The following is a 23304-nucleotide window of genomic DNA, read 5'->3' as shown; positions in this document are numbered from 1 at the left end:
CTAACTGTATCCTTCTGTCCTGCCAAGGAGACCCACTGGTAGAAAGGATTTAGGGACCCCTTTCACCCCTGAGCACTGGCAGGTTTAGTCTCCTGGAGATGCCCCACATGCACAGGCCCATGTGAGCACTGAGGGTAGGGAAAGGGAAGCACTCAAGCCCAAAGTCACAGACAGGACCTACTGTTCTGATGGGCAGCTGCCAGGCAGACCTGCTCCTTCCACCTGGCAGGGCTGACCAGGCACAGAGAGGTACTGCTGGGAAAGTCCTGGCACTCTGGGACTAGGTAACAGTTGTTTGGAGGTGACTTTCATGGACCCTGACAGGAGGGCAGGGAAGACTGGATAGGAGGGGAAGGAGCTAATCCCTGCAGCTTCTTGTTCAAGGGCCCCATATAGGATATTTGGAGAGCTGGGCAAATGGTGTGGAGAGTAGTCCCAGCGGGTAGAGAGGGGCTTCAGGTGGATGGATGGATGGATGGATGGATGAAAGAGGCAGAGTTTGCCCCAGTGAGGATGTCCTTCACACACACAGGGAAGAAGGCCATTTTCTAGACCCACGTCCACCACTGCCTTCTTGGGACAGAAAATAACCAATTTTCTCTGCCAGACTGTTTATAGATGAGGAGTCCAGGAGGCTGGCCAGAAGGATAGAGAGCCACACAAACAATGGTGGTTCCAACCCTGCCACCACTCTACCCACAGCTGTACTCCATCTGGACTGCTGGTCCTCACATTCGCTGCAGTTCCCATCTAGGAGCCCAGCAGCCTTCTGAGGGTCTTATGGCAGAATGAGGGAGGCACGAAGGACAGTGCAGAAAGCCTAGCAAGTGCAACGAGGGAAGCCCAGGCCAACACACTTGCAGCAAAGGGCAGTCAGTAGGCTGGCTCCATTACCTGTCCGTTCTCCAGGATGGCTGCTGGATACATGGCACTGCTTGGGCGATCCCGGTGTGTGGGCAGCAGCAACATCATTTCCCGGGCATGGCGGTACTTATCTGGCAGAGAGGGAGAGCCTGTAACCAAGTGAGAACAATCACGCACAGATGACAAGCCACAGATGGAGGGCCCAGAGGGCAGGCATCCTTGGGGCCAAGGAACCAGGGTGGTGTCCCCTTGCCGTTGGGGTGAGGATGAACTCAGCAAGCACAGGAGGAATGAAGCAGAGCCTGGTGGTTAGATGGTGGCGGGGGCTGCACCTGGCATCCCAGCCAAGGCACACATACTACAACCTGGGGCAATGCAGACTCCCGACAGCGCCCTCACCATGCTCAGAGGCAGATCATGAGGAGAGCTGGGGACTGGAGCTGGGGCCCTAGGGGCCCTCTGCATCCAGCACTCTTGGGAGATGGGTGTGGCCTGGATGCTGAGCTCTCTCAGGGGGCCCAGGAATGGGCCCAGGCCAGCTTGCAATGGAGCCATCACACAGAAACAGACACACTCAGATAACACAGCAGCACAGTTCTTACTTGACACACTGTTTCTACACACTTACCTTCTCCAGACACCACTGGCCCTGTTCCCAGATGGCTCCCTACCACCTTTTCCCAGATTCCAAGCCTCCAGTGCCTGGCCTCTGCCTTCCTGGCCATCCTACTGCAGACCCAGCCAGACTGGCTGGGGGCCCAGGGCCCTGCACACAGGGGGCTCTCCAGGGTTTCTAAGACTTGCCCTTCAGTGAACTCGGGAGTCATGGAGCTATGTGGGTCTTTAACCCAGGCTCTTGAGTTGACTTGGTTCTTGCCCTTCTCTTGTGAGACCTCCTCTGGCCTGAGGGGCTGTTATGGAGACCAGATGTGGTGTGGCTTAGTCCCCATTGATGCAGGCCACAGCTATGGGCCCAGGAACCTGTCAACCAATGGTCCTCAAGGGGACCTTCCACAGAAGTAGTGAGAATAAACTTGCAGGCTTCCCTTGGGAAGATATAATTTAGAAGGCCCTCCAAACGTGTATCACTCATTGTGCCAAACACCAGCACATCCATGTCAAACTAGTGGGAGGGTCACCTGGATCCCAGTGCCCCCTTCTTGCCCACTGGCAGCTCGGCAGCCTCTGGCTGATTCAAGTGGTTGAAACCCCTCTCCGTGGTGTTTTCTTAGTGAGGCTCCATCTGAGAGGTGAACCTGCAGCTCAGGAGGCTGTGTGTCCCTGAAAAACAGGGTCTCTGAACCTTCCTGTGAGTGTGCCGTCCAAGCACTGTCAGGGTACAACTAAAAAAGGTCTTCTGCAGCCAGGCGTTCTTGAGATATGCCTCTTGTACTCATTTTAGTCCAAGGAGATGAGGCTTAAATATGTTGAAGAAGTCAGTATATTAAAAACAAGTAAGGCAATTATTATTTAAGTAAACTTCTTCCACAGCTGGTCTGAGCGATACTGTTTATAGAACCTCAGGGCTGGCTCTAAGACCTAGTTTTAAAAATATCCTTCACTGATAAGGGAATGAGTAAAGTATGCTTTTTTAAAAAACTAGGCCTGAATTGCTACTATTTGGTGATTTTTTCACTTACATCAATATTTCCTTTTAGAACTTATGCTCTGAGGCAACCTCAAAAAGATGGCTGTGTAAAGAAAAAAGGAAAAGGGCTCCTAATCCCACTGGTTTCTATAGTGCCTTTCCAGCAAGAAACTCTGAATGCTCCCTGGGTCCTGCTGGCCACATCTCTGGACAGGGGTACCCCCAGCTTGGTGTGCACAGAGACATAGCCCCTTTATACCAACTCAGTTACATCAAACTCATATCTAATACCCATCCCACACCAGGCATGTGGTTGGAACATGGTGTACCGCCTTGCTCAGCTTGGCCATGGTCCCTCACCTCATGGAGCTCACAGTCTGGCTCACCAGGCCAACCCCAGATCTGCACACTCAATATCCTGATACATGTTGCAGGGCTAGGATGGAGGGACAGCAGCCTGCAGGCCCCAGGGGCTATGCTGAGGATTTGTATCCATGTTATGGAGGCCTCTCTGGTGCGAAAACAAAAGAGTGCTCTGTGCTACCACGAGATTTTCTAACTCTTTCATCTTACTTCCTGCCCACTGTTGTCTTCCCTGGGCAGCCAGGGCAGCCATTGTAGGAGAGAGTGATGGCTACTTTTCATGAAAACATTTAAACACCACAAGGGCTTTTGTGTCACAGGACTTTTGAACTACTTCAGTTGTAGTTTGGTAAACCCCAGGGGGGCTAAGTCCCAGCATGACTGAGTTATTCAAGGAGGATCAATCAAAATCTCCATGTTTCCTAGCCCCACTCAGCCTTTTGACCACCAGGGGGCGCTGCGGACGTAAAGAGTTTAGACTATGCCTTGCAGGCCATTCAACTTGAAGGTTTCCAAAGCAACAAGAACCACAGCAGAGTGTCAATGGGCACGGCAAGGAAGGCTATTGGTGACATGACCACTCCTGGGAGTGGGGAAAGTGACTCCAATGCAAAGGAGTCTCCAGAACACTCTCCATGAAAGCCTTCCCCTCATCCGTAACATCAGACACAAACCCCAGAGTGGGCCATTCTGTTTCTTCGGTGACCCCAGTGCATCTACTACTTCACCTCCCACATTTATCTAAAAATATCAATCTTCCTGTATGACACCAGGTCACAGTCTGTATCTTCTCTCACATGTGGGCCTGACACATGCTGGGCCCATGGTTTTCTCCAGATGGGCCTACACATGGATTGCATGGGTGTTGTAGCCTAGAAGTGACTTCCCGCTCTTTCTTAATAGCCTCTGCTCTTATCACGATTCCCCGCTTTGGGCCCAGTTCTATTTAACCATTTTGTTCACTTTTATACTTCATATCTACTCCAGAAAAGGAGGGAGCTCCTATCAGCCTTTCATTATATGATACTCTAGAGTTTGACCATCATGATAGCTTACCTCCAGAGATGGCGACCATCAATGCCTTCCCTCCCAAAACGCACATGCCACTCCTCACATCATGAGGTGCAGTCTTATTCCACACCCTGGTATTTGGGTTGGCCTTAGTGACTTGATTAACCAACAGAATGTGGCAAAAGGGATGTTCTGGGACTTCCAAGGCTGGGTAATAAGAAGTCTTGCAGCTTTTGCCTGGGTGTCTTGGAATGCTTGCTCTGGGGAAAATCGGTTGCATGCTGTGAGAAGCTCAAGCTACAGAGAGAGGTCATACGTAGGAACTCAGGTTGACAGCCCCAGCTGAGCTCCCGGCTGACAGGTACTATCACCTGCCAGCCACGTGAGCGAGGCATCTTGGATGTCCAGCCTAGTTGAGTCTTGAGATGATTCCAGCCCCCAGTGACATCTGACTGCAAGCTCATGAGAGACTGCAAACTGAGAATTGCTCAGTGAGCCCTGTTAACCCACAGAATCACGCAAGATGATAATAAATTGTGGTTTTAAGCCGCTAAGTTTTGGTGGGTGGTTTATTATGCAGCAATTGATAACCAAGCCATTTGAAATAAAAAGAGATCACTTCCAAACAGGGAGAACATAACTTCTCTCTATTCAACTCTGAGGGTGTAAGAGCAACGCAGACTTCTTACTGAGCACTCGTAAAAGCTTGATGAGGGAATAGATTAGTATATCGTTAGCTGGAAGGACAAACGTGGTACCAGAAAGACTGTGAGGTCCCTGATGGCGTCTTTGTCCTCTTTAGGGCACCGAGTACCGGGCACTGCCTAGGGGAAGTGTCTGAGCAATGTCAGAGTGAAGTGAGTTAAAATGTCCATCCTTTGCTGCCTCTGTTTTTATCGATAATCATGGTTCAGAGATCTGACTTCAGCAAGAATACCCAGCTACAGACTTAGATATGGCTGAGTATATCTTAGAGAGTGTTCAGGTTAGGAAAAAACCCACACAACAGATTAGATTACAAAATCTGTTTCTGCAGCTCTATTCAGGAGCATTACCTTAAGACACTGCAAATGCTAACCTCCACTACAGAAGTCATGGCTGACTTATCAGGGTTTCCTTCCTTTTTATTCTCCAAACCATCTTTTGACATACCTTTATAGCACAAATCACTGTTGCTTCTCTATGTTTGCAGCCCTCACATACTGACAAATCTTCAACATGCACCCATTTGTTGGATCATTTTTCTTCTTTAACACTAGAAATACCTGCTTCCAAATGCTGGCTCCCCTTTTTTGAGTGCCTTGGTCCATGTTAGGGAGGCAATCATGGAAGTGGAATGGGCATCAGACTGATGGCTGGCAAGTGTAAAGACTCAAACTCCAAAATCAACTTGGCCACAAACTGGTTGGATGGCCTTAAGCCCCTCTCACTGGACCTGTTTCCTCCACAGGGAATGAGGGGTTGGGCTGGATGCTTCAGGTGAAAGTCTGTAACTCTGCCTGTTGCAGCCTTACCCCCCTTCTGCTGTCAGCTGAGGCTTTTCCCAGTTGGCCACTGCATCTCTCTCTCCATCACTGCTACTGTGGGCCTTTCAGGTTTGCGTGCTATGAAAGAAAAGGTTTTTTTTTTTCCCTCAACGACCCTCTATGTCATACATTTGTGCTATTTCTGTTTATCTTCATAATAATGAGAAGAACAAAGAGACTCCACCCCTCTGAAGCCTGGAAGCAACAGCCAGTGACCAGCTCACCACTCTCTTCTGCTACTATTCTGCACAGCCAACCCTGGGAAGTGCTAGATTTTAGTCACCATAGCTAATTTCCATTCCACTGTGAATGCTTCTATCTAAAAGGACAGAGAATCAAATTTTACTGCAGGAATTAGAATCAGAATGTGAAAAAGATGCTGGCTCAGAACAATATTTATTCAACTGAAGAAGAAATCAAGCAATAATTGGCAAAGTTAATAGCTTTTTACAGAGCCATCTCTCCTGATTAACACTTTCCCAACTGAACAAAGATTTTTTGGCTGTTGTTACCGTTTATAATAATATTTTCCAGGGTTAATTTTAGTCTTCAAATTTAATTTTCATACTTTTTCATCATGTTTGATTATTCAAGACAAAACTCACTTTTGCCTTAACTTTGAGCTTTATTCTTGCAAACACTTCAATGGAAAAGAACTGAGCTTTCCCCTAGGCTGTGTGTCCTCTTACTGAGGTGGAGATGCGATGGCTAGCTACCTTGGTGGCAGCATAGCTGCAACCACTGCTCCGAGCAGGGTCTGAGGCCAGCAAGAGAAAAAGATTTGGAGGTAGGACCCCTCGAGTCCTTGGTACTAAAAGCGCAGGTGAGCATTCTCTAAGTCACAGGGCCACTTTCAAAGACATAGCCACAGATGAGAGGAGGACAAGTGGGGCCCAGGAGGCTCTCTCCTCTCCCTTCTGCAAGCAGCGCCCTGCCATCCTTACCTCGGGCACTGGAAGGGGCAGAGGTAATCATCTGGGATGGTGCTGAGTGAGTGGAACTCAGGCTGGAGGAAGAAGGGCTTGCCTGGGACGAGGACAGAACAGAGACGTTGGTGACTGAGCCCTGGTACCTGGGGTTGGGATACGCGAGCTGCAAAGGGAGAAAAATTAGCAGGATAGAGGTCTGAATGGCCAGGATTGTAGACTGGCCCAGAGTTGGCTTCTTCATGCCATGAGGTGCCCAGACCCAGTGTCTGATACTGTACCCTTGCCCTGATGGAGGACCGGCTGATGGCCAGCACTAAGGGTCACCTATAACCCCAAAGAAGCAGGGCTGCTGGGTAGATTCTAGTGATGGTGCCCATGGAGGAAGCAGGACTTAGCCATCAGGAATGCCAGGAAGGAAGGCAATCTGTCAGAGGAGCTTTCCCATGGGATCTCTAAGAGTAGCCAGGACTGAAGCTAGATTTCCTTCTTGGGAAAGAAGGCCTGGGAAGTGCAACATGGGATGGTGTGGAGGGAAGGCAGTTTTGCCATAGCTCTGGGTGTTCTGAATTCAGGAACAAGAGAACTAGGCAGGGATGCCAGTCCTCAGGCCAGCAGAGAGGTGAATCCTCTAGGTATGGTGCCCTGGCCCATTCTCCCTGGACAGTTCTTGTACCTGCATGTGATGGTACAGGTCCTCAGGAGCCTCGCCCATGGAGCTGTCACCCAACATCACCACGTTTCCAGCTTCGCTAGATGTGTGTGAGGAGAGAGAGGATGATGAATGGCGGCCGGTCCCCATCAAGTTCATGGGGCTGTGAACAAGAGTGGGAGATAGGGAGGAGTCAGGTCTGGAGCTGAGACATTTTGCTAGGTGGTGAGAGGGAGAGTCATGGGTGTGTATAAAACAGCCATCCCCAAGCCTTAGCCATCACTGGTTTGGATGGTTCCATAGCCAATGCTCATACCCATCTGAGGCCTGCAGCAGTCCTGAACCCCACCAGAGGCCCCTAGTCTGGGAGGGCCAACGGTAGCTTGGCATAGCCTTGACCTAGAGTTAAATGGTTTATGGCCACTCAGTCTGATGACATCACCAGTGTCGCAGGAGGAATGAGAGATATGCTGAATCAGGTCAAGGATCCCAGGTCCTCCTTGCTATGGGGTGTTTACCTGAGCCAGTACCTACACCCGGATAGGATCTGCTCCTAGGTCAGGGTATCTTCCTGGTTTGGGGAAGCTATCGAAATAGCTGGCTGTGAACCATCTGCTGGCCTCCTTCCATCTCTGTGGCCACAGGCTTGCCAACAGTTCTCTTCTATCAGTTCTAGGCAGCCCCCCATTCATTCATTCCTTCTTATTTGCTGAGTACCCTCTGTGCTGACTTGCTGCTCACATTGGAAAACAAAGCCAAGTGAGGGCTCCTCTCCAGGGTCATCCCCTGGCCTGGGCTTCCTGCCCTGGAGACTTGAAGTCTCCCCAGTGGAGCCCTCGCGACCAGGACTCCTGAGTGCAGAGCAGGGACGCCTTGATGTCCACATCACCATGTTGTCCTCTTCCTTAAAACCAACTGGTGATCCTCATTCACCCTGGGATCAAGTCCAAAGGCCTGAATGAAGCGAGCCCATCCAGAGCTGGTCCTGGCCCTCTTCCATGCCCTGGAATCCTGCATTCCAGCCACTTGGCTCTCCCTGTAGTGCTGAGCAGACTGGCTTGCTCATATCTTGAGGTGTCTGCACATGTTAGTGAGTTTGCCCGGATCTTGCTCCATCACCTTCCTAACACCAACTCTTTTCTGCGCAGCAAACTTCTACTTACCCTTCAAGACTTACCCCAAATGCCCCCTCCTCCGTGTTCCCACAATACCATGTATACTCCTCTGTCACCCAGGATGACTGGATGCAGAGTGTAGATCCTGTAGCAGGAGCTGTGTGTTTGCTGTGCACATGGGTAAGAGGGCATGTGCGTACACACAAGCACTATTTTGGACTTCCTTGCTCTGATCTTTGACATTCAGACTTACCTTTGTGGAGGGGACCCTCCTCAGCCCTAAAGCCATACCTGTGCCGGTGGGTCATCTTGATGTTCTCTGGGCTCATGGGGCTATGGGATGCTAGGACATTTCCCCGTGGGGTGCTGGTGCCTGAACATGCAGGACTTAGCTTGTCCAAACCCGGAAACTCCTGTTGAGAAACGAATGCCCCTTCATAATAAATAATTAAGAATAAAAAAGTAATTAAGAGGTGAGAGGGAAAAGCAGGCTGGTGGCAGGAATGTAAATGAAAAAAAAATCATATACTGTTGGCTGAACCTGAACTACTACTGGCTTCTTTTGGGCAGTGACCCCTTCACGACCAAAGCACCCTCCTAACCACACCACAGCCTGGGGAAGAGGCTGTGAGGCCTAGGTCAACCCACTAAGAGCACATCTGGAGTAGGCTGAGGTTGGTCTGAGTTCACAAGAGTGTGTTAACAGGCATTTATCACTATAGAAAAAGTAGAACAAGAGCTGGGAAACAGGAGAGGAAGAGCTGATTATCATCTGTCAGACAGTGGACACCTCTTACATAAGAACTGGAGTTGGGTTTTATTGGATTGCTAAATGGCCCAGCTCTCAGTGACCTGGGTTAAGTTGTCTGTGACACAGTCTATGGGGAGACAGGACACAAAATCCTGATGCAAGTAATTAGAAAACAGTACAGTTCTATTTTTGCATAATTAAGTATGTAGACATCTTGGCAGAAACTTTTGATCCCAAATCCTCCTGGGTGACAGCACATTGGTTTGAGTCCCTATTTGTGACTCTGAGGAAACAAAGCACAACTGTCCAGGTTTCCTGAAGTCCTTCACAATCTGTGGGCCTTAGGTGCACTGGGAATGTTTCTGAGCTTGCCCTGAAGAAGCAGGAGGTTTTCCACTCCCTTCTTCCAAAGCAAGCAGAAGGCTGAAATGTGCTTCTGCAGCTGGAGAGGACACCTCCATGTATGCCCTGGAGACCCTGAGGTATGTGGGTGAGCATTTTGTGCCTTTTCCTGCAGTGACCTGACAGCCTGCATGCTAGAGAGCTCCCCCAGTGGCCAGGCTCTAGCTTGCCTGGCTCACCTGCTGTGATGGGGAAGTTCACACACAGAGAGACCAGAAGTTTGTGCTCAATACCACCTGAAGCCTGCTCTCAGCCAGACAGCATTCCCTGTAAGACCCCTGGAGGGAAACTAGCCCCAGAATACAGGCCCTGCTTCTGCTTGTGTGCATCAGTCCTTGGGTCAAGCCCTGCCATGGAGACCTAGGAGGCAGGTCAGAGTCAGGGAGATCTTCTGGGGCCTGGGCCAGCCCCAGAACCTGCCTGACCCTTCTAAGAGAGGCCAGTACAAAAGTACTGCCCAGCCTAGGCTTTCTCAGATGTAAGCCTGGGTCATCAGACATGATGGAGGAAGAGGGAGGGAAGGGAGGCAGGGGGTTAAAGAGGCAGGGGAAAGAGAGGGGAAAGAGGGAGAGGGAGGAGAGAAGACTGGCTCAGGCTATGCCTTACCTCTGTAGGTTCTTGGGATGAAAAATATCTCCAAAGAGATCCCTGCATGTGGGCCGTAAACTTTTCCTCCTCATATGAAAACCTCTCTTCACCAGCACAGTGCATTCAAGGACATTCTCTGTCCTTGAATATGACTCCTTCTTAGGGAGGAAGTGAATAAGAGGATACTGGGTGTCCTTCCCCTGGCTAGAGCACCCACCTCTGCCTCCTGCTATCCTGGGGTGGGAACAGCTTTTCCTTCATGTTCGCCTCTCCAGCCCCTCTTCCCACCCCACTTCCTTTGGCTTGCTGCACAGGTCTGGAGGAAGTGACACCTGTGATACTGCAGCAGGAACAGGACAGGGATCAGCTTACATGGTAGAGACTGGCCCGCATCATCTGGAACTGATCAATCAGCTTCTTATGCAGAGGGCGCATTTCTGGGTGCACGAACTTCTCATGAACTGCCAGCCCGACTCCAAGAACATGAACCTAGTAGGGTGATAGACAACACTACTCCGTTAGCCAAGGAGCAGACCTTGGGTGCTGCAGCTATCCAGCTATCGTGTGGTGCCTAGCCTTTCCCTCCTAGACACTGGCCTCCAACCCTGGCAAGACATACCTGCTCTTGCATGAGTTCCTTGAGCTGAGTGATCTTCTCAGCATCTCCTGGGTGCTTGGTGATGTAATCTTTATCAAAGAAGGCCTGTGAAAGAAAAGGCCAAGTCAGGAAGACTCTTCCCAGGGCTACTACTAAGAGTCTGAAGGTGCCACCTGAAAGGTAGCCGGGCTGCCTCCTAGCAGGTACACACACCAACGTACCTCTAGCTTGGCCTGCTTGAACCTCCAGCAATCACAGATGTGTTTTTTTGTGTCTTAAGAAGGACCAAAGGTGACCAAGTAATCTAAGCCTGAATGCTGGTCTCAGCCCCTCATGGAGCCTTGCTGGCTTGGGTAGGGCAGGCAGGGCTGGTGGCCAGGGTGAGGGGACTAGTCTCTTAGCGAGCCCACAACTCACTTCTCGTGAAGGGCTGGGCTCTCAGGCTCCTCTTGGAGGCCACTTAATATCCTTCCATCATCAGATGGATTACCCATCTGTCAGAGTTCAGAGAATAAAAAGGAAGAAAAGGCCCCATCAGAGAGGGGGAACAATGGAAACAGGGAGTGGCAGGGAGCTTAAGGCTTCATCCCAGGACCATCCTTGGTCAGCTGAGGCACAGCCAGGAGAGGGCTTGTTGAGAAGGCTTCCCTAAGAGGCTGGAATCTCAAGGAGAGGCGCCTGAGAACTGCTTTCCCAGCCAGGGTTTAGTCTGGGACCCCAGCTCACCTCTTGGTAGCGTGCAATGCCTCCGTTGACAGCGGCGTCAATGACGCCATTCAGGCACATGCTGAGCAGGTTGATGTTGCCATGCACCTGCTTGTGCTGATACTGGCTGATCAGGGCCCGCAGCTCCTGGTTCTTATTCTCAACCACTTGGATGGCATTCTCCAGGGGGCTCACCTCCACCTGGGGGCACACAGCAATGGTGTCATCCCAGGCACAATGTCAACCCCTCCCTCATCACAGTCCTGACAGCAGGGATCTGTGACCTGTGATTCTGATTCCCCGCCCTTGTTCCTGTGGAGTTGGGACTCCCTGAGCCCTTTCTAATTTCCTCTTCTAATCTGTAGGCACTTAGAAGTACAGTAAACAGGGAAGAGCACCAGTTCTGAAGTCAGAGGTCTCTGGCTTCCTGAACTTCAGAGAATAGTTTCTGCATTCACAAATTGTGAGAAAAAAAATACCTGGTGCCTAAGGGTGTTGTGAATATTAAATGAGAGAACGAAGGTGCACAAAGCCTCCAGCAAAGGACTGCCTGTAGCAGCCTAGGCCAGGCAGGCGGCCTAAGCACTCTTTCTCTCTCTTCAGTCCTTAGAGAAAAGCCCCCAAAGCAAGAACTGAGGAAGCAGCTGTGAAAATGAGCCCCATCTGAAATGTGTCTCACCAGCTCCCTCCTCTCCACTTCGAACCACCGAGAGATGCCAGGCAAGCTGTGGGTCAGGGTCAGCGTGGTGCGCTCGATCCACAGGCTCTGCAGGGAAGGCACAGGTAGGTTTAGGCCATTAAGTGATTTTTACCATGCCCTGCCTGCCCGAAGGGTGAGACACTGATGAGCTCCTGAGAATGTGGGGCTTGCCCCGGCCTCGCTATAAGCACTGCCCCCACTTCCCTAGATTTGTTCACCTTGAATTCATTCTCCTTGTCCTTGGGGCCTTTGTGAAAAGGCCTGTCGTACCGGAACTTCCTCACATTGTTGACGCGGTAGAAGCTCTTGACGCGATCTGGGACCCTGTCCATCTGCAGGACGTCCACATAATCTGGAATGGGCGTCACTGCATAGATCTGCAAGTCTGGGCAGGAAGTGAAGGAGAAACCCAGAGAGACTGAAAGAGAGATGGACCTGAGTGGCTGACCCCTGTCATCCCCCCAAAGGAGAGAGGAACACCACAGCCCCTGTTCCCTACTGGCAGCAGCAGCATTTCAAGAGGCAGATCAGACCCAAACACAGACCGAATCTCCCTAACTGCCCCTCTCCCTGCTCCAGCAGTCAGTCTCCTGAGCACGCAGCCAAGGTGAGATGTCAACAGCTAGGTGTTCTCCAGTGCCCCTTTAAGAAAGAAGGGAAAGGGGTCAGGAGAATGCAGGTGCCCACCCCACAGAATGAAAAAGCTGCAAGAGCCTGGGTCTGCCCACTGTGGGTAAACTGTATTTACTGCAAAACAACATTTTAACAAAGTACTCTTTGGGATCTCTGTGGCGAGATAACATATGGGAGTCTACCTGCCCTCCTCTCTCTGGAACAAGCTTGCTACAGTCATGGCAACCGTCATGAGGTGTTCAAGGAAGCTGTGTGTGGGGAATGAGGGGCAGGCCAGTGTTTGCATTCAGACTTCCAAGTGCCTCAGACCCCCCGTCTCCACCCCCATCCACAGAGCTGTGCCTCCGTCCTGCTGGCAAAGGCTCTGGGTAACAACAGATGCACGTGGGAGTAGAGCAGGACACAGAAGTGGAGTATCCCTGCAGCAAGAGTCCACAGTGATTGCTGCTGGCTGCCTAGGCAGACCCTTCATATGGCAGGGTGGGGACTCAGGTGCTGGCAGCAGCCAACCAGAGGGATAAAGGTCCCCCTGAAGTTCAGCTGATGACCAGGCCCCCATGGCTAAGGGCATGCCACGGCCCCTCTGTGAAGCACGAGTGCCCTGCTAAGTGTCAGTCAGTAACGAGAACACACTCTGCTTCAGGACTTACAGGTAACCTGGCCTGTATGGCCAAGGACATGGCAGAGGGGTAGCTGACTGGGTAGGCCTCACCTCCCAGGATCCCAGCCCTCCTTCCCCTACTAAGTGTCAAAAGATACACTGGGCATCACACTGCAGGATGGTGTCATCAGGGTGGTTGGGGTGCTGCATGGCGACAGCCTGTGGGAACTCACTGAGCATCCTCTGCTGGAAGGCCTCCAGCCTCTCGTAGTCGTGGCCACGGCACACATATTCTTTGTTCTGCCACAAATGGGAGAGCACACTCAATGCCTCGCCTGCTGCCACCCATCCCCTGCATCCTCATCCCACAGACGTGTCCTAGGAACCCCTGTGGTAGGCATGGACACAGCACTAAGTCTCTGCCTTAAGGGAAATGATGGTCAAGAAGGGTAAGGGACAGCAGAAGGGAGAACTGCACTGTGGTGTGACAGCCCGGGGTGGGAGGTACGGCAAAGGCTGCAGGAAGCTTGAGGGAGGGAGGGCTCCTCACACAGGAAGGGATGCAAGCGGGGAGGCGGGGTGAGATTTTGGAAATAGCCATGCCTGAAAAGAGTCCTTGGAAGGTCCACCTGGGTTAGCGCAGTAGAGAAGAGTGGGGGGCAATCTATGTGGGTACAATGACAACCAGGGCCACAAGCCAAGACAGGAAAAGGCACAGCTAGAAGGAAGGTGCTTGTGGAGAACTGGTGGGAGGGTGACTGAACATGCCTGCAGGTGTGTGCCAAGGAGTATCACTATGGGTGCCACCAAATAATTTAGAAAAGGGGGTGATCAGGTGTGTGCTTTCGTAGGGTCACTTTTTTTTTTTTTTTTTTTTGCGGTACGCGGGCCTCTCACTGTTGTGGCCTCTCCCGTTGCAGAGCACAGGCTCTGGATGCGCAGGCTCAGCGGCCATGGCTCATGGGCCCAGCCGCTCCGTGGCATGTGGGATCTTCCTGGACTGAGGCGCAAACCCATGTCCCCTGCATCGGCAGGCAGACCCTCAACCACTGCGCCACCAGGGAAGCCCTTTTTCTTTTTTTAAAAAAAATAAATTTATTTAGTTTTGGCTGCGTTGGGTCTTCATTGCTGCACATGGGCTTTCTCTAGTTGCGGCGAGTGGGGGCTACTCTGTTGCGGTGCACGGGCTTCTCATTGCAGTGGCTTCTCTTGTTGTGGAGCACGGGCTCTCGGCGCGCAGGCTTCAGTAGTTGTGGCACGTGGGCTCAGCAGTTGTGGCTCGCGGGCTCTAGAGTGCAGGCTCAGTAGTTGTGGTGCACGAGCTTAGCTGCTCCACGACATGTGGGATCTTCCTGGACCAGGGATCGAACCTGTGTCCCCCGCATTGGCAGGTGGATTTTTAACTACTGTGCCACCAGGGAAGTCCCCAATTACAGATTTCTTAAAACCTCATGTTACATCATATTTGGTACAGGTTAGGACTCAGTTTTTCTCTTTGTGTACGGAAGGCATGACAAGGCACCTTCAACCCTGCTGCTCTGCCTACCTCACAGCTGTTCAAGAGTGAGTGGCTGGAGGAGGCTCCTCTGAAGCTCTCTGGTGACATCTGTCTGCCTGCCTAGCTGCCTCACTAGATTCACTTTGACAAAGGGTGTCAGGCACTGGCAGCCCCTCTTGGCACGTCTTCAGAGGAAGGGGGAGAGAGAGGTTCCACAGGGCCAGCCCTACGTTTCCCAGTACAGGGATAATCACAGGCCAGGCTGTGGATGACCTCAGCCTTTTTGGAATAGGATTTTTGCCCACTTTTCACTTCTTCTCTTACTATGGGAGAACTCAGCTAAGGCTAGGCCACATGTCCAGATGGATCAGAATGAAAGGCAACACTGGAAGGGAAGTCAAGGTCAGGAGGAGCAGGCTGGCCTCTCCAGTGGAACAGACAGAGGACAGAGACATTTCTAAGTCCCTTGCTTGATAAGGAGAATTGACAAAGAAGGTAACTGTTTAGAACTGGCCTTTTCATATCCACTCACAAACGTACAATCCTCTCCAGTGTCTGTTCATGAGTCAAATGAAGAGAAACAGAAATTCCCCCAAGGAGGGAGGGCTGGATGTTTTCCTGTCTCCATGCAGATTAGCAGATAATCACATTTGTGAGGCAAGACGGGCAGATGGTCCAGAGAACTCAAGCTGACAGAGCTAGAGTAATAGATGGCCTATGTGGGAAGGTGAAAGAGTAGCCTAGTGTGCTGGGGAAGACCCAGCAGGAGGAAGGCACAGAGCATTGACCTTGAGGCTGGTTGCTGCTTTCAAGTCTGCTCAGGCGAGAGCCCCAGCATCCCTACATGAGACAGATCTGGCTGCCACTGCTTTCCATTTTGCCCTTGCCATTTACAAGGCAAACGGCTACCTCCACTGGACTTATTCCATTTGCCACAGATGAACTGAGCAGCTGAGGGAAGGGAAGGCAGCATGTAGCCAGGCCAGGCAGATTTGTATGCATGAAACATAGCTCCTAGTGTGGAAATGAGGACGGACTGATGGATGATATTTCCTAACACCTCTTGTTATTTTTCCTCCATTACTGGCACCCTTGAAACCATGTTTGAACATTTAGACTGTCACTTGAGAACACGGTATGAATGGCTCAGATGCAGGTACTATGCCAGGTCCTACTTGTCAGAAAGCTCTGAGAGCCCTGAGATACTGATGTTCCGTGTGACATGAGCATGAGGGGTGGGAGCCAGGTGGAACCGTGATGGAGACCTCCTGCTTGACAAAGACAGAAATGGGGAACATCAGGGCCTGATTTTGTAATACTCAAAATAATGATGTTTTGGAGTAAAATCTGGTTGATGACATACAAATTGTGGGACTAAACAAGGAGAATAAAATGACAAGCATAATTTGCAAAGATAAAATGCGAAAGAAATAACTTACAGGGCTATAATCATTAGCTTATCAAAGGGCTTTCTAGAGATGCTTTTGGTTTCTAATTCTTGTACTATTCCTTCTTTCTTTCTTTTTTTTCCTTCTTTCTCTTCTGTTGACCTTTACCCCCACTGCTGTTGTACGATCTATGCTGATGGGGGCAACAAACATGCCACTTCTGATATGCCTGGACTGGATGGTCCCTAGAGAATGAAGGAGGTCCAGTCTCCTGAGGAGATCCTCTACTTATTCACATTCTGCTACTATAAACACTCCTGTGCAATAGACTTAGAGCCTTCTGGGGATCATGATCAGGCAGAGTGTGCTTGCTGTCCCTATCACTATTGCTAGTTCCTGCAGAAATCACTTTCATTTTAACCTATAATGATTACTGCCCAAGAAATGTGCATGTTGACCTGCCTTACATCTGAAATGTAGTCAGCCTGGACTTTGTTGCTTAGCAGACTGGCTTTTTGTAAGGAGCCATTAAGCTCAGTTGACCTTTGATGAGATACCAAGCTTATTGCTCACTGGCTAAAGCAATTTCCCCAGTAAGATAGGATCCCAAACACATCAAGGGAATCCTATGAATTTTCCCAGCTGCTTCCTGGACACTGAACCTTAGTATGATACTGGAACTGGGGACAATCGGAGCTACTCTTAGGTCTCAACTGCAGCCCTGGGGCTCTTGCATCAGCACAGCTTCGTTTAGGTCATTTGGGAACAGCAAATCCGTGTGGGCTACAGCCTACAAGCCCAGGCTGACTTCTCCTGGAGCCTCTGGGTTGTGCTGATTAAAGAGAAAAAAAATCGCAACTGTTTAACTGGTGTCAGTATGTCTATGCTCAGTCATTCCTTCCACTCTGTTTATATACCAGCTCAGCCTTTCCAGCAATGGTGGAGGAAAATGGCTGTAATCATCATGGGCCAGAGAACTGGCTGCCTAGGAAAGGCCTTCCACAGCCAAATCCAATGTTTGGCAGCTCCCACAAACCCCAGGAGCAAGGGGACTATCCTCTGAAATCTCTCAAATCAATAATTCTCCACCCTGGCGGTACCGCCTACTGTTGAGGTCAGGGCTGTACTGAGGTCCTGTCTGGCTGAGAACAGTCACACTGGAGAATTCCAGGCACTGGAAACAGAAGTTGGAAGGTTTCTAAACATACCTATGGGACATTCTCACACCCTGGTCATTTCCTGCAGGAACTTGGTTGATTTGGTAAGAAAACCACCCTCATACATTCCAGGTAGCTACAAAACAGTACTGCAGAGAGAAACAGAGTCTAAAGTTGGTAGCCAGTCCAGTCAAATTAAGTCAAATGCTTTTTGTTGGCTGGTCATTCCTTCAAAAAGAAGTATTCAATAGAATAGGAAAAAGGTTAAAAAAAAACAGGTTATAAATAACTTACGTGTAAAATATGATAGAAGTTCTTGTGACTACCTGAATGGACTCACCCGAAGGAAAAAAGGAAACTTCCTGCCATAGAAGCCGACCCGAAAGAACTCAGGCTCCAGGCGTTGCTGCTCCGTGATGTTGTCATAGTAGCTGGCCTCCATTTTCTGTGAACGAGAAAGGCAGTTGGCTTGACTGCTAGTGGTGTCCAAAGCAAGTTCTCCCAGGCCTAAGTAGACACTGTCTTTTGGAAAGAGAACATGGTGACTTGGTCTAGATAAAAAGTGAGCCCCTAGCCCTGATCAACCTCTCCCTGGGGAACTGCCTGATGGAGAGGAAGTCTTCACTCTCCATTGTCACCTGATGGTGAAGCAGCCCTGAGAGGCTGCTTGGAGTGTCCTTCCCAATGAGTGGACTCAGCCCCAAAGAGGCTCAGGCTTCCTGTACTTTCAGGGATACACATTTAACATGGACTTCCTTTTTTTGCTCAGGAATTCCTGGTTTTGACTGACACTCACTACACCAATTGAGTGTAAGCTAGTGTTGCTTACAGGTGGCACCATTTTCCATCAGTCCATCTGCATTGCTCTTGTTCATTTATCATCTGACTCGATGCCAACAGAATGAGGAAGGCTTAGGTGCCAGCATCACTCGTACTGGTCCCAGTTGAGGAGATTTTAAACTTTAAAAGTTGAACTAATATCCATGACATCTGGTATTACCAAGGTCGATAAGTTTTTTAGTCTTGGCTGGCCTGGCTTCAGGTTCAGAAAAACTCACTGAAATCTGACTGGGAAGACAGCCCTAACGCGCTCAATCAAGCCAGCCTGCCGGGGGCAGCGGCCTTCAAAGACCAGTCAAAATGCTATTGCTAGAGAACCACATCTATTATATAGGCCCAAATCCTGATCAGGATCAGGGAACACGGAAGAGCTAGCTATGCTGAAAAGGGTGCAGGAGGAGGATGAACTGAGATTCCTGACTTCTCTTTGCCAATGACCTGTTATGATTTAATACCCAGCACCGGCAACTAGGAAAAATTTGGGAGACTGTCAAAGTCCATTTCACTTAATTTTGAATATTTTTCATCAAAGAAGGGAAGAAGAACTTCCTTTACTTGGGTGCTCAGTATTGACCATAAGCCAAGGCAGTGAAAGATCTTATAATGTTTTCAGATGAAGCATACCTGAACAAAATCATTTCAGGAAAAGCTTCTTCATGAAGTCGAGCTGCCACCTCCTCCTTGAAACCCCCATCCTATCCTGTGTATGCTGCTTCTCCCTTCCTTGAGCACCAGTGGCCCTTGGGGTCTGGATCATACAATCATTTGTCATGTGTTTGTTTTGGTTCCCCAGCCATAATGCAAGCATCTTGAGAGCAGGAACCTTGGCTTTTGCTTCTCCTGTACTGTCCACAGCACTAAACCAAGGGCTGGGTCCACAGTAAACGCTCCCTTAGAAGTTGATGCTAGGAAAGTGCTAGCACCTCCACTCAGGGTTGGGGCGGGGGAAGGGGCAAAGCTCACCCGAATCCAGCTGAGGCTCTGATAATCGTAGAGGCTCTCATACTGACACGCCAGCTCCCTGCACAGTGGGATCCCAAACTCCCAACTCTGCATCAGAAATAGGAAAAAGGCTTCAGCACCTCAGGCAGCCTTGGAATGGCCCAAGCCCACATCAAACATATCAGAGGGCACAACCAAAGGCCTTCTGCAAATCGCATGTCACAAAGAACATATGCTCAAAACCAATTTGTGGAGAACACATAGCACTGGTTTTCTGGCTTGAGGCATAGTTTTCAGGTTTCTACTCAAATGTTTCCACTTCCAAGAGGCCTTTCCCTAACTACCTTGTCAAGGACAGGCACTACCCCAACCATTCTCTTTCAATACTCTGAAGTTATCTTGTATAAAAAAAGTATTTACTTTTTCAAATTGAAGTGCGGTTGATTTACAATATTGTGTTAGTTTCAGGTACACAAAAGTGATCCAGTTATATATATATATATATATATATATATACACACACACACACACACACGCATACATATATTCTTTTCAGATTCCAATATTACTAGATATTGAATGTAGTTATTACAAGATATTGAATGTAGTTCCCTGTGCTATACAGTACATCCTTGTTGTTTATCTATTTTATATATAGTAGTGTGTATCTGTTAATCCCAAACTCCTACTTTATCCCTCCTCCACCCTTTCCCCTTTGGTAGCAATAAGTTTGTTTTCTATGTCTGTGAGTCTGTTTCTGTTTGGTAAATAAGTTCATTTGTATAATTTTTTTAGATTCCACATGGATATATGATATTTGTCTTCTCTGTCTGACTTACTTCACTTAGTATGATAATCTCTAGGTCCATCCATGTTGCTGCAAATGGCAGTATTTCATTCTTTTTAATGACTGAGTAATATTACATTATATATATAATATATATACATACACACACATACACCCTTTGCCATCTTCTTTATCCATTCATATGTTGACGAACACAGGTTGCTTCCATGCCTTGGCTGTTGTAAATAGTGCTGGCATGAACATTAGGTGCATGTATCTTTTTGAATTAGAGTTTTTGTCTTTTCTGGATATTTGCCCAGGAGTGGGATTGCTGAATCATGTAACTAAAACTAACTCTATTTTTAGTTTTTTAAGGAACCTCCATACTGCTCTCCATAGTGGCTGCACCAATTTACATTGCCCCCAACAGTGTAGGAGGTTCCCTTTCTCCACACCCTGTCCAGCATTTATTATTTGTAGACTTTTTGATGCTGGCCATTCTGACTAGTTTGAGGTGATGTCTCACTGTAGTTTTGATTTGCATTTCTTTAGTAATTAGTGATGCTGACCATCTTTTCATGTGCCTGTTGGCCATCTTTATGTCTCTTTTGGAGAAATGTCTACTTGGTTTTCTGCCCTTTTTTTAAAAATGGTGCAACCATGTTTTTTGTTTTGTTTTGTTTTAATGTTTTTTTCTTTTCTTTAACAATTAATTAATTAATTAATTAATTTTGGCTGTGCCAGGTCTTATTGGCAGCACATGGGATCTTTAGTTGCGGCATGCATGCGGGATCTATTTCCCCGACCAGGGATCGAACCCGGGCCCCCTGCATTAGGAGCATGGAGTCTTACCCACTGGACCATCAGGGAAGTCCCTCTGCCCATTTTTTGATTGGGTTGTTTGTTTGTTTCTGATATTGAGCTATATGAGCTGTTTGTATATTTTGGAAATTAAGCCCTTGTCGGTTGCATCATTTGAAATACTTTCTCCCAGTCCGTAGGCTGTCTTTTCATTTTGTTTATGGTTTCCTTTGCTGTGCAAAAGCTTGTATGTTCGATTAGGTCCCGTTTATTTTTGCTTTTATTTCTTTTGCCTTGGGAGACTGATTTAAGAAAATATTGCTACAATTTATGTCAGAGATTGTTTTGCCTATATTCTCTTCTAGGAGCTTTAAGCTGTCATGTCTTAAATTTAAACCTTTAAGCCATTTTGAGTTTATTTTTGTGTATGGTGTGAGGGAGTTTTCTAACTTCACTGATTTACATGTGGCCGTCGAGCTTTCCCAGCACCAATTGCTAAAGAGACTGTCTTTTCTCCACTGTATATTCTTGCCTGAAGATTAATTGACCATAGGTGTGTGGGTTTATTTCTGGGCTAAAAAGTATTTACTTTTATGTTGTATTAGTCTCAATTAGATGATAAGCTGCATGAGGGCAGGGATCCTGTTTATATCCTATATCCTCAGAGCCTAGAACAGTGCCAGCCATGAGCAGGTACTCAATAAAGATTTATTTAATGAGTTAATGAAGGAAACAATGACTTTTAAATTAAGATCATTTAAGCTTAGAAACAAGTCTGGAAGCTAAGTAGGAAGTAGCTACCCAAGGGCTTGGTAGTAGGTCTGATAATTTCCTTTACAGAAATGTTCAAATCTTAGAGCAGTCTTCAGATAATCCTTGCCTAATCACGTCTCGGGCTGTTTCCGTGGTGTGGCTCCTATTATGGTGACAGGCTCATCTAACAGTGGCCTTCACTAAGGGGCAATATTGTCCATTTCCTCCTCTTTTTAATACAGTGCTTTCTCTCTTGGCGAGATTGGGAATCAAAGGTTTACTTGACATTTTAGCCAGGCTCTTCTCCCCAACTTCTAAGTACTAATTAAAATTTTTATTATAGGAAAATTTTAAACATATAGAAACATGGAAGTATGAACCCCTAGGTACTCATCACCCAACCTCAACAATGACCAACGCATGGCCAGTCTTGTATCATTAAATATCTCATCCACTTACTCCTCCCCATAGTTTTGGAAGCAAATATCAGATATACTATAATTTCACCCATCAATATTTCAGTATGAATGTTTAATAAGGACTATATTAAAAAAATAGATTTGAAATAGCATCAGGGAGAAGGACAATACTCTCCATGTTTTATTCATGACTGTGTTTCTTTTTTTAAAATAATTAATTAATTAATTAATTTATTTATTTTTGGCTGCGTTGCGTCTTCGTTGCTGTGCACGGGCTTTTTCTCTAGTTGCTGTGAGCGGGGCTACTCTTCGCTGTGGTACGCAGACTTCTCGTTGCAGTGGCTTCTCTTGTTGCGGAGCACGGGCTCTAGGCGCGTGGGCCTCAGCAGTTGTGACTCGCAGGCTGCAGAGCGCAGGCTCAGCAGTTGTGACACACGCACTTAGCTGCTCTGCGCCACGTGGGATCTTCCTGGACCAGGGCTCGAACCCGTGTCCTCTGCATTGGCAAGCGGATTCTCAACCACTGCGCCACCAGGGAAGCCCAGGACTGTGTTTCTTATCCTTTGAAGAAATTAACGCCATATGGATTGAACTGCAGGACCAATTAAAAATGTTGAAACAAACCAAAGAGAATTTTAAATAGACCCTGACTCCCTGCTCCGATACAATGCCTCTGCCTCAGTGAGCTAGAAAGCCTCTTGTACCCCCACATCACAGCTTTTAAGGGGGCACGTGTCTGTCCTGTCTCTGGCTCCAAGTGCTGCTTGGGCAGGTTTCAGTGAAGGGCCCACAGGAGGGTCTGCTTGGCAGGAAGATCCAAGGGGGCTGGCGAAGCAGCTGAGCTGTGTGCAGACTGCTAGCCAGCCTGTAAGGAGCGCCCCATGGGGAACTGCTCATTTAGGTGATGAGGAACCCATGTGAGGCTAAAGGCGCTTTGTCTGCTGACGGTAGCTCCCAGTAAAGCAGTTCTACTCTATTAGGATCAATGCTTATCTGCCTCGCTGGCATCTCTGCCCTAATTTGTAGCCCTGCTGCTCCAAGCCTGCCCCCCCAACCCCCAAGGGTGAGCCAGGACACTCTGTCAGCCTTGAGGATTGTGCTGGAATGCTGGGGGTTTTGAGAGCTACCTCGGAACACAGGGAGGGAACGCCCTGCAGATACAATGCATCCCATCTACATCTTCTCTCTTGGTTTCCTTCCTTCTGGCAGGAGGCAAAGCCAACTACACAACTACTAACCAGTGTCTGAAATCCAATCACTTCTACCAGCTTGGGCAGATGTGTGTTTATACATCCTTGTTGCCCCCACTGACAGGGATGGCACAAAAGTTGCACTGACTTGGCTCACTCTACTCAAACTGGAAAGGAAGGCAAAAGCCTGGGACTCCAGACTGTCAGTCTTTGTACTTCTGTCTACACACAACATTTTAGAAGCAACAGACTCATTCCTTCAAAGGAATGTGGACAATAGCAGCCCTCAGCAGTAGAGCCCAAGCCCACCCCCACATGGAGGGTTGGTTCGGTCCTGATGGTCTGTATGCTTTAGGGGTCAGAGGCCTCCTCCCAGCTTCCCTTACTGTCTGCTCCCTCTTCCCTGAAATGAAGGACGAGCTCCCATCTTCATGCCTCCCCTTCCTTCTTCTTTTTAAAATTTATTTATTTATTTTATTTTTGGCTGCACTGGGTCTTCAGTGTTG

General features: G+C 48.6%; 1 protein-coding gene across 1 annotated transcript in view; it reads right to left on the bottom strand.

Annotated features, from left to right (window-relative positions):
* DOCK3 (dedicator of cytokinesis 3) overlaps positions 1-23304 on the bottom strand; it is a 409735-nt gene that overhangs the window by 6495 nt on the left and 379936 nt on the right. Inside the window, exons 38-49 of the mRNA XM_027120931.1 lie at positions 18870-18956; positions 17407-17511; positions 13182-13323; positions 12008-12174; positions 11769-11855; positions 11111-11290; positions 10406-10489; positions 10159-10275; positions 8337-8458; positions 6955-7093; positions 6297-6444; positions 895-1013 (exon numbers count right to left, since the gene is read on the bottom strand). Of these exons, the coding sequence (XP_026976732.1) occupies positions 895-1013; positions 6297-6444; positions 6955-7093; positions 8337-8458; positions 10159-10275; positions 10406-10489; positions 11111-11290; positions 11769-11855; positions 12008-12174; positions 13182-13323; positions 17407-17511; positions 18870-18956 (1497 nt within the window). The remainder of the gene's footprint in view (positions 1-894; positions 1014-6296; positions 6445-6954; positions 7094-8336; positions 8459-10158; positions 10276-10405; positions 10490-11110; positions 11291-11768; positions 11856-12007; positions 12175-13181; positions 13324-17406; positions 17512-18869; positions 18957-23304) is intronic.

Source organism: Aethalodelphis obliquidens, unplaced genomic scaffold (genome assembly GCF_003676395.1).
Source record: "Aethalodelphis obliquidens isolate GAN/ISIS:26980383/991018 unplaced genomic scaffold, ASM367639v1 scaffold22, whole genome shotgun sequence".
In the NCBI taxonomy this organism is placed as follows: domain Eukaryota; kingdom Metazoa; phylum Chordata; class Mammalia; order Artiodactyla; family Delphinidae; genus Aethalodelphis; species Aethalodelphis obliquidens.
Note: the sequence above shows the minus strand (reverse complement) of the source record. Positions and strands in the feature narration are given on the sequence as shown.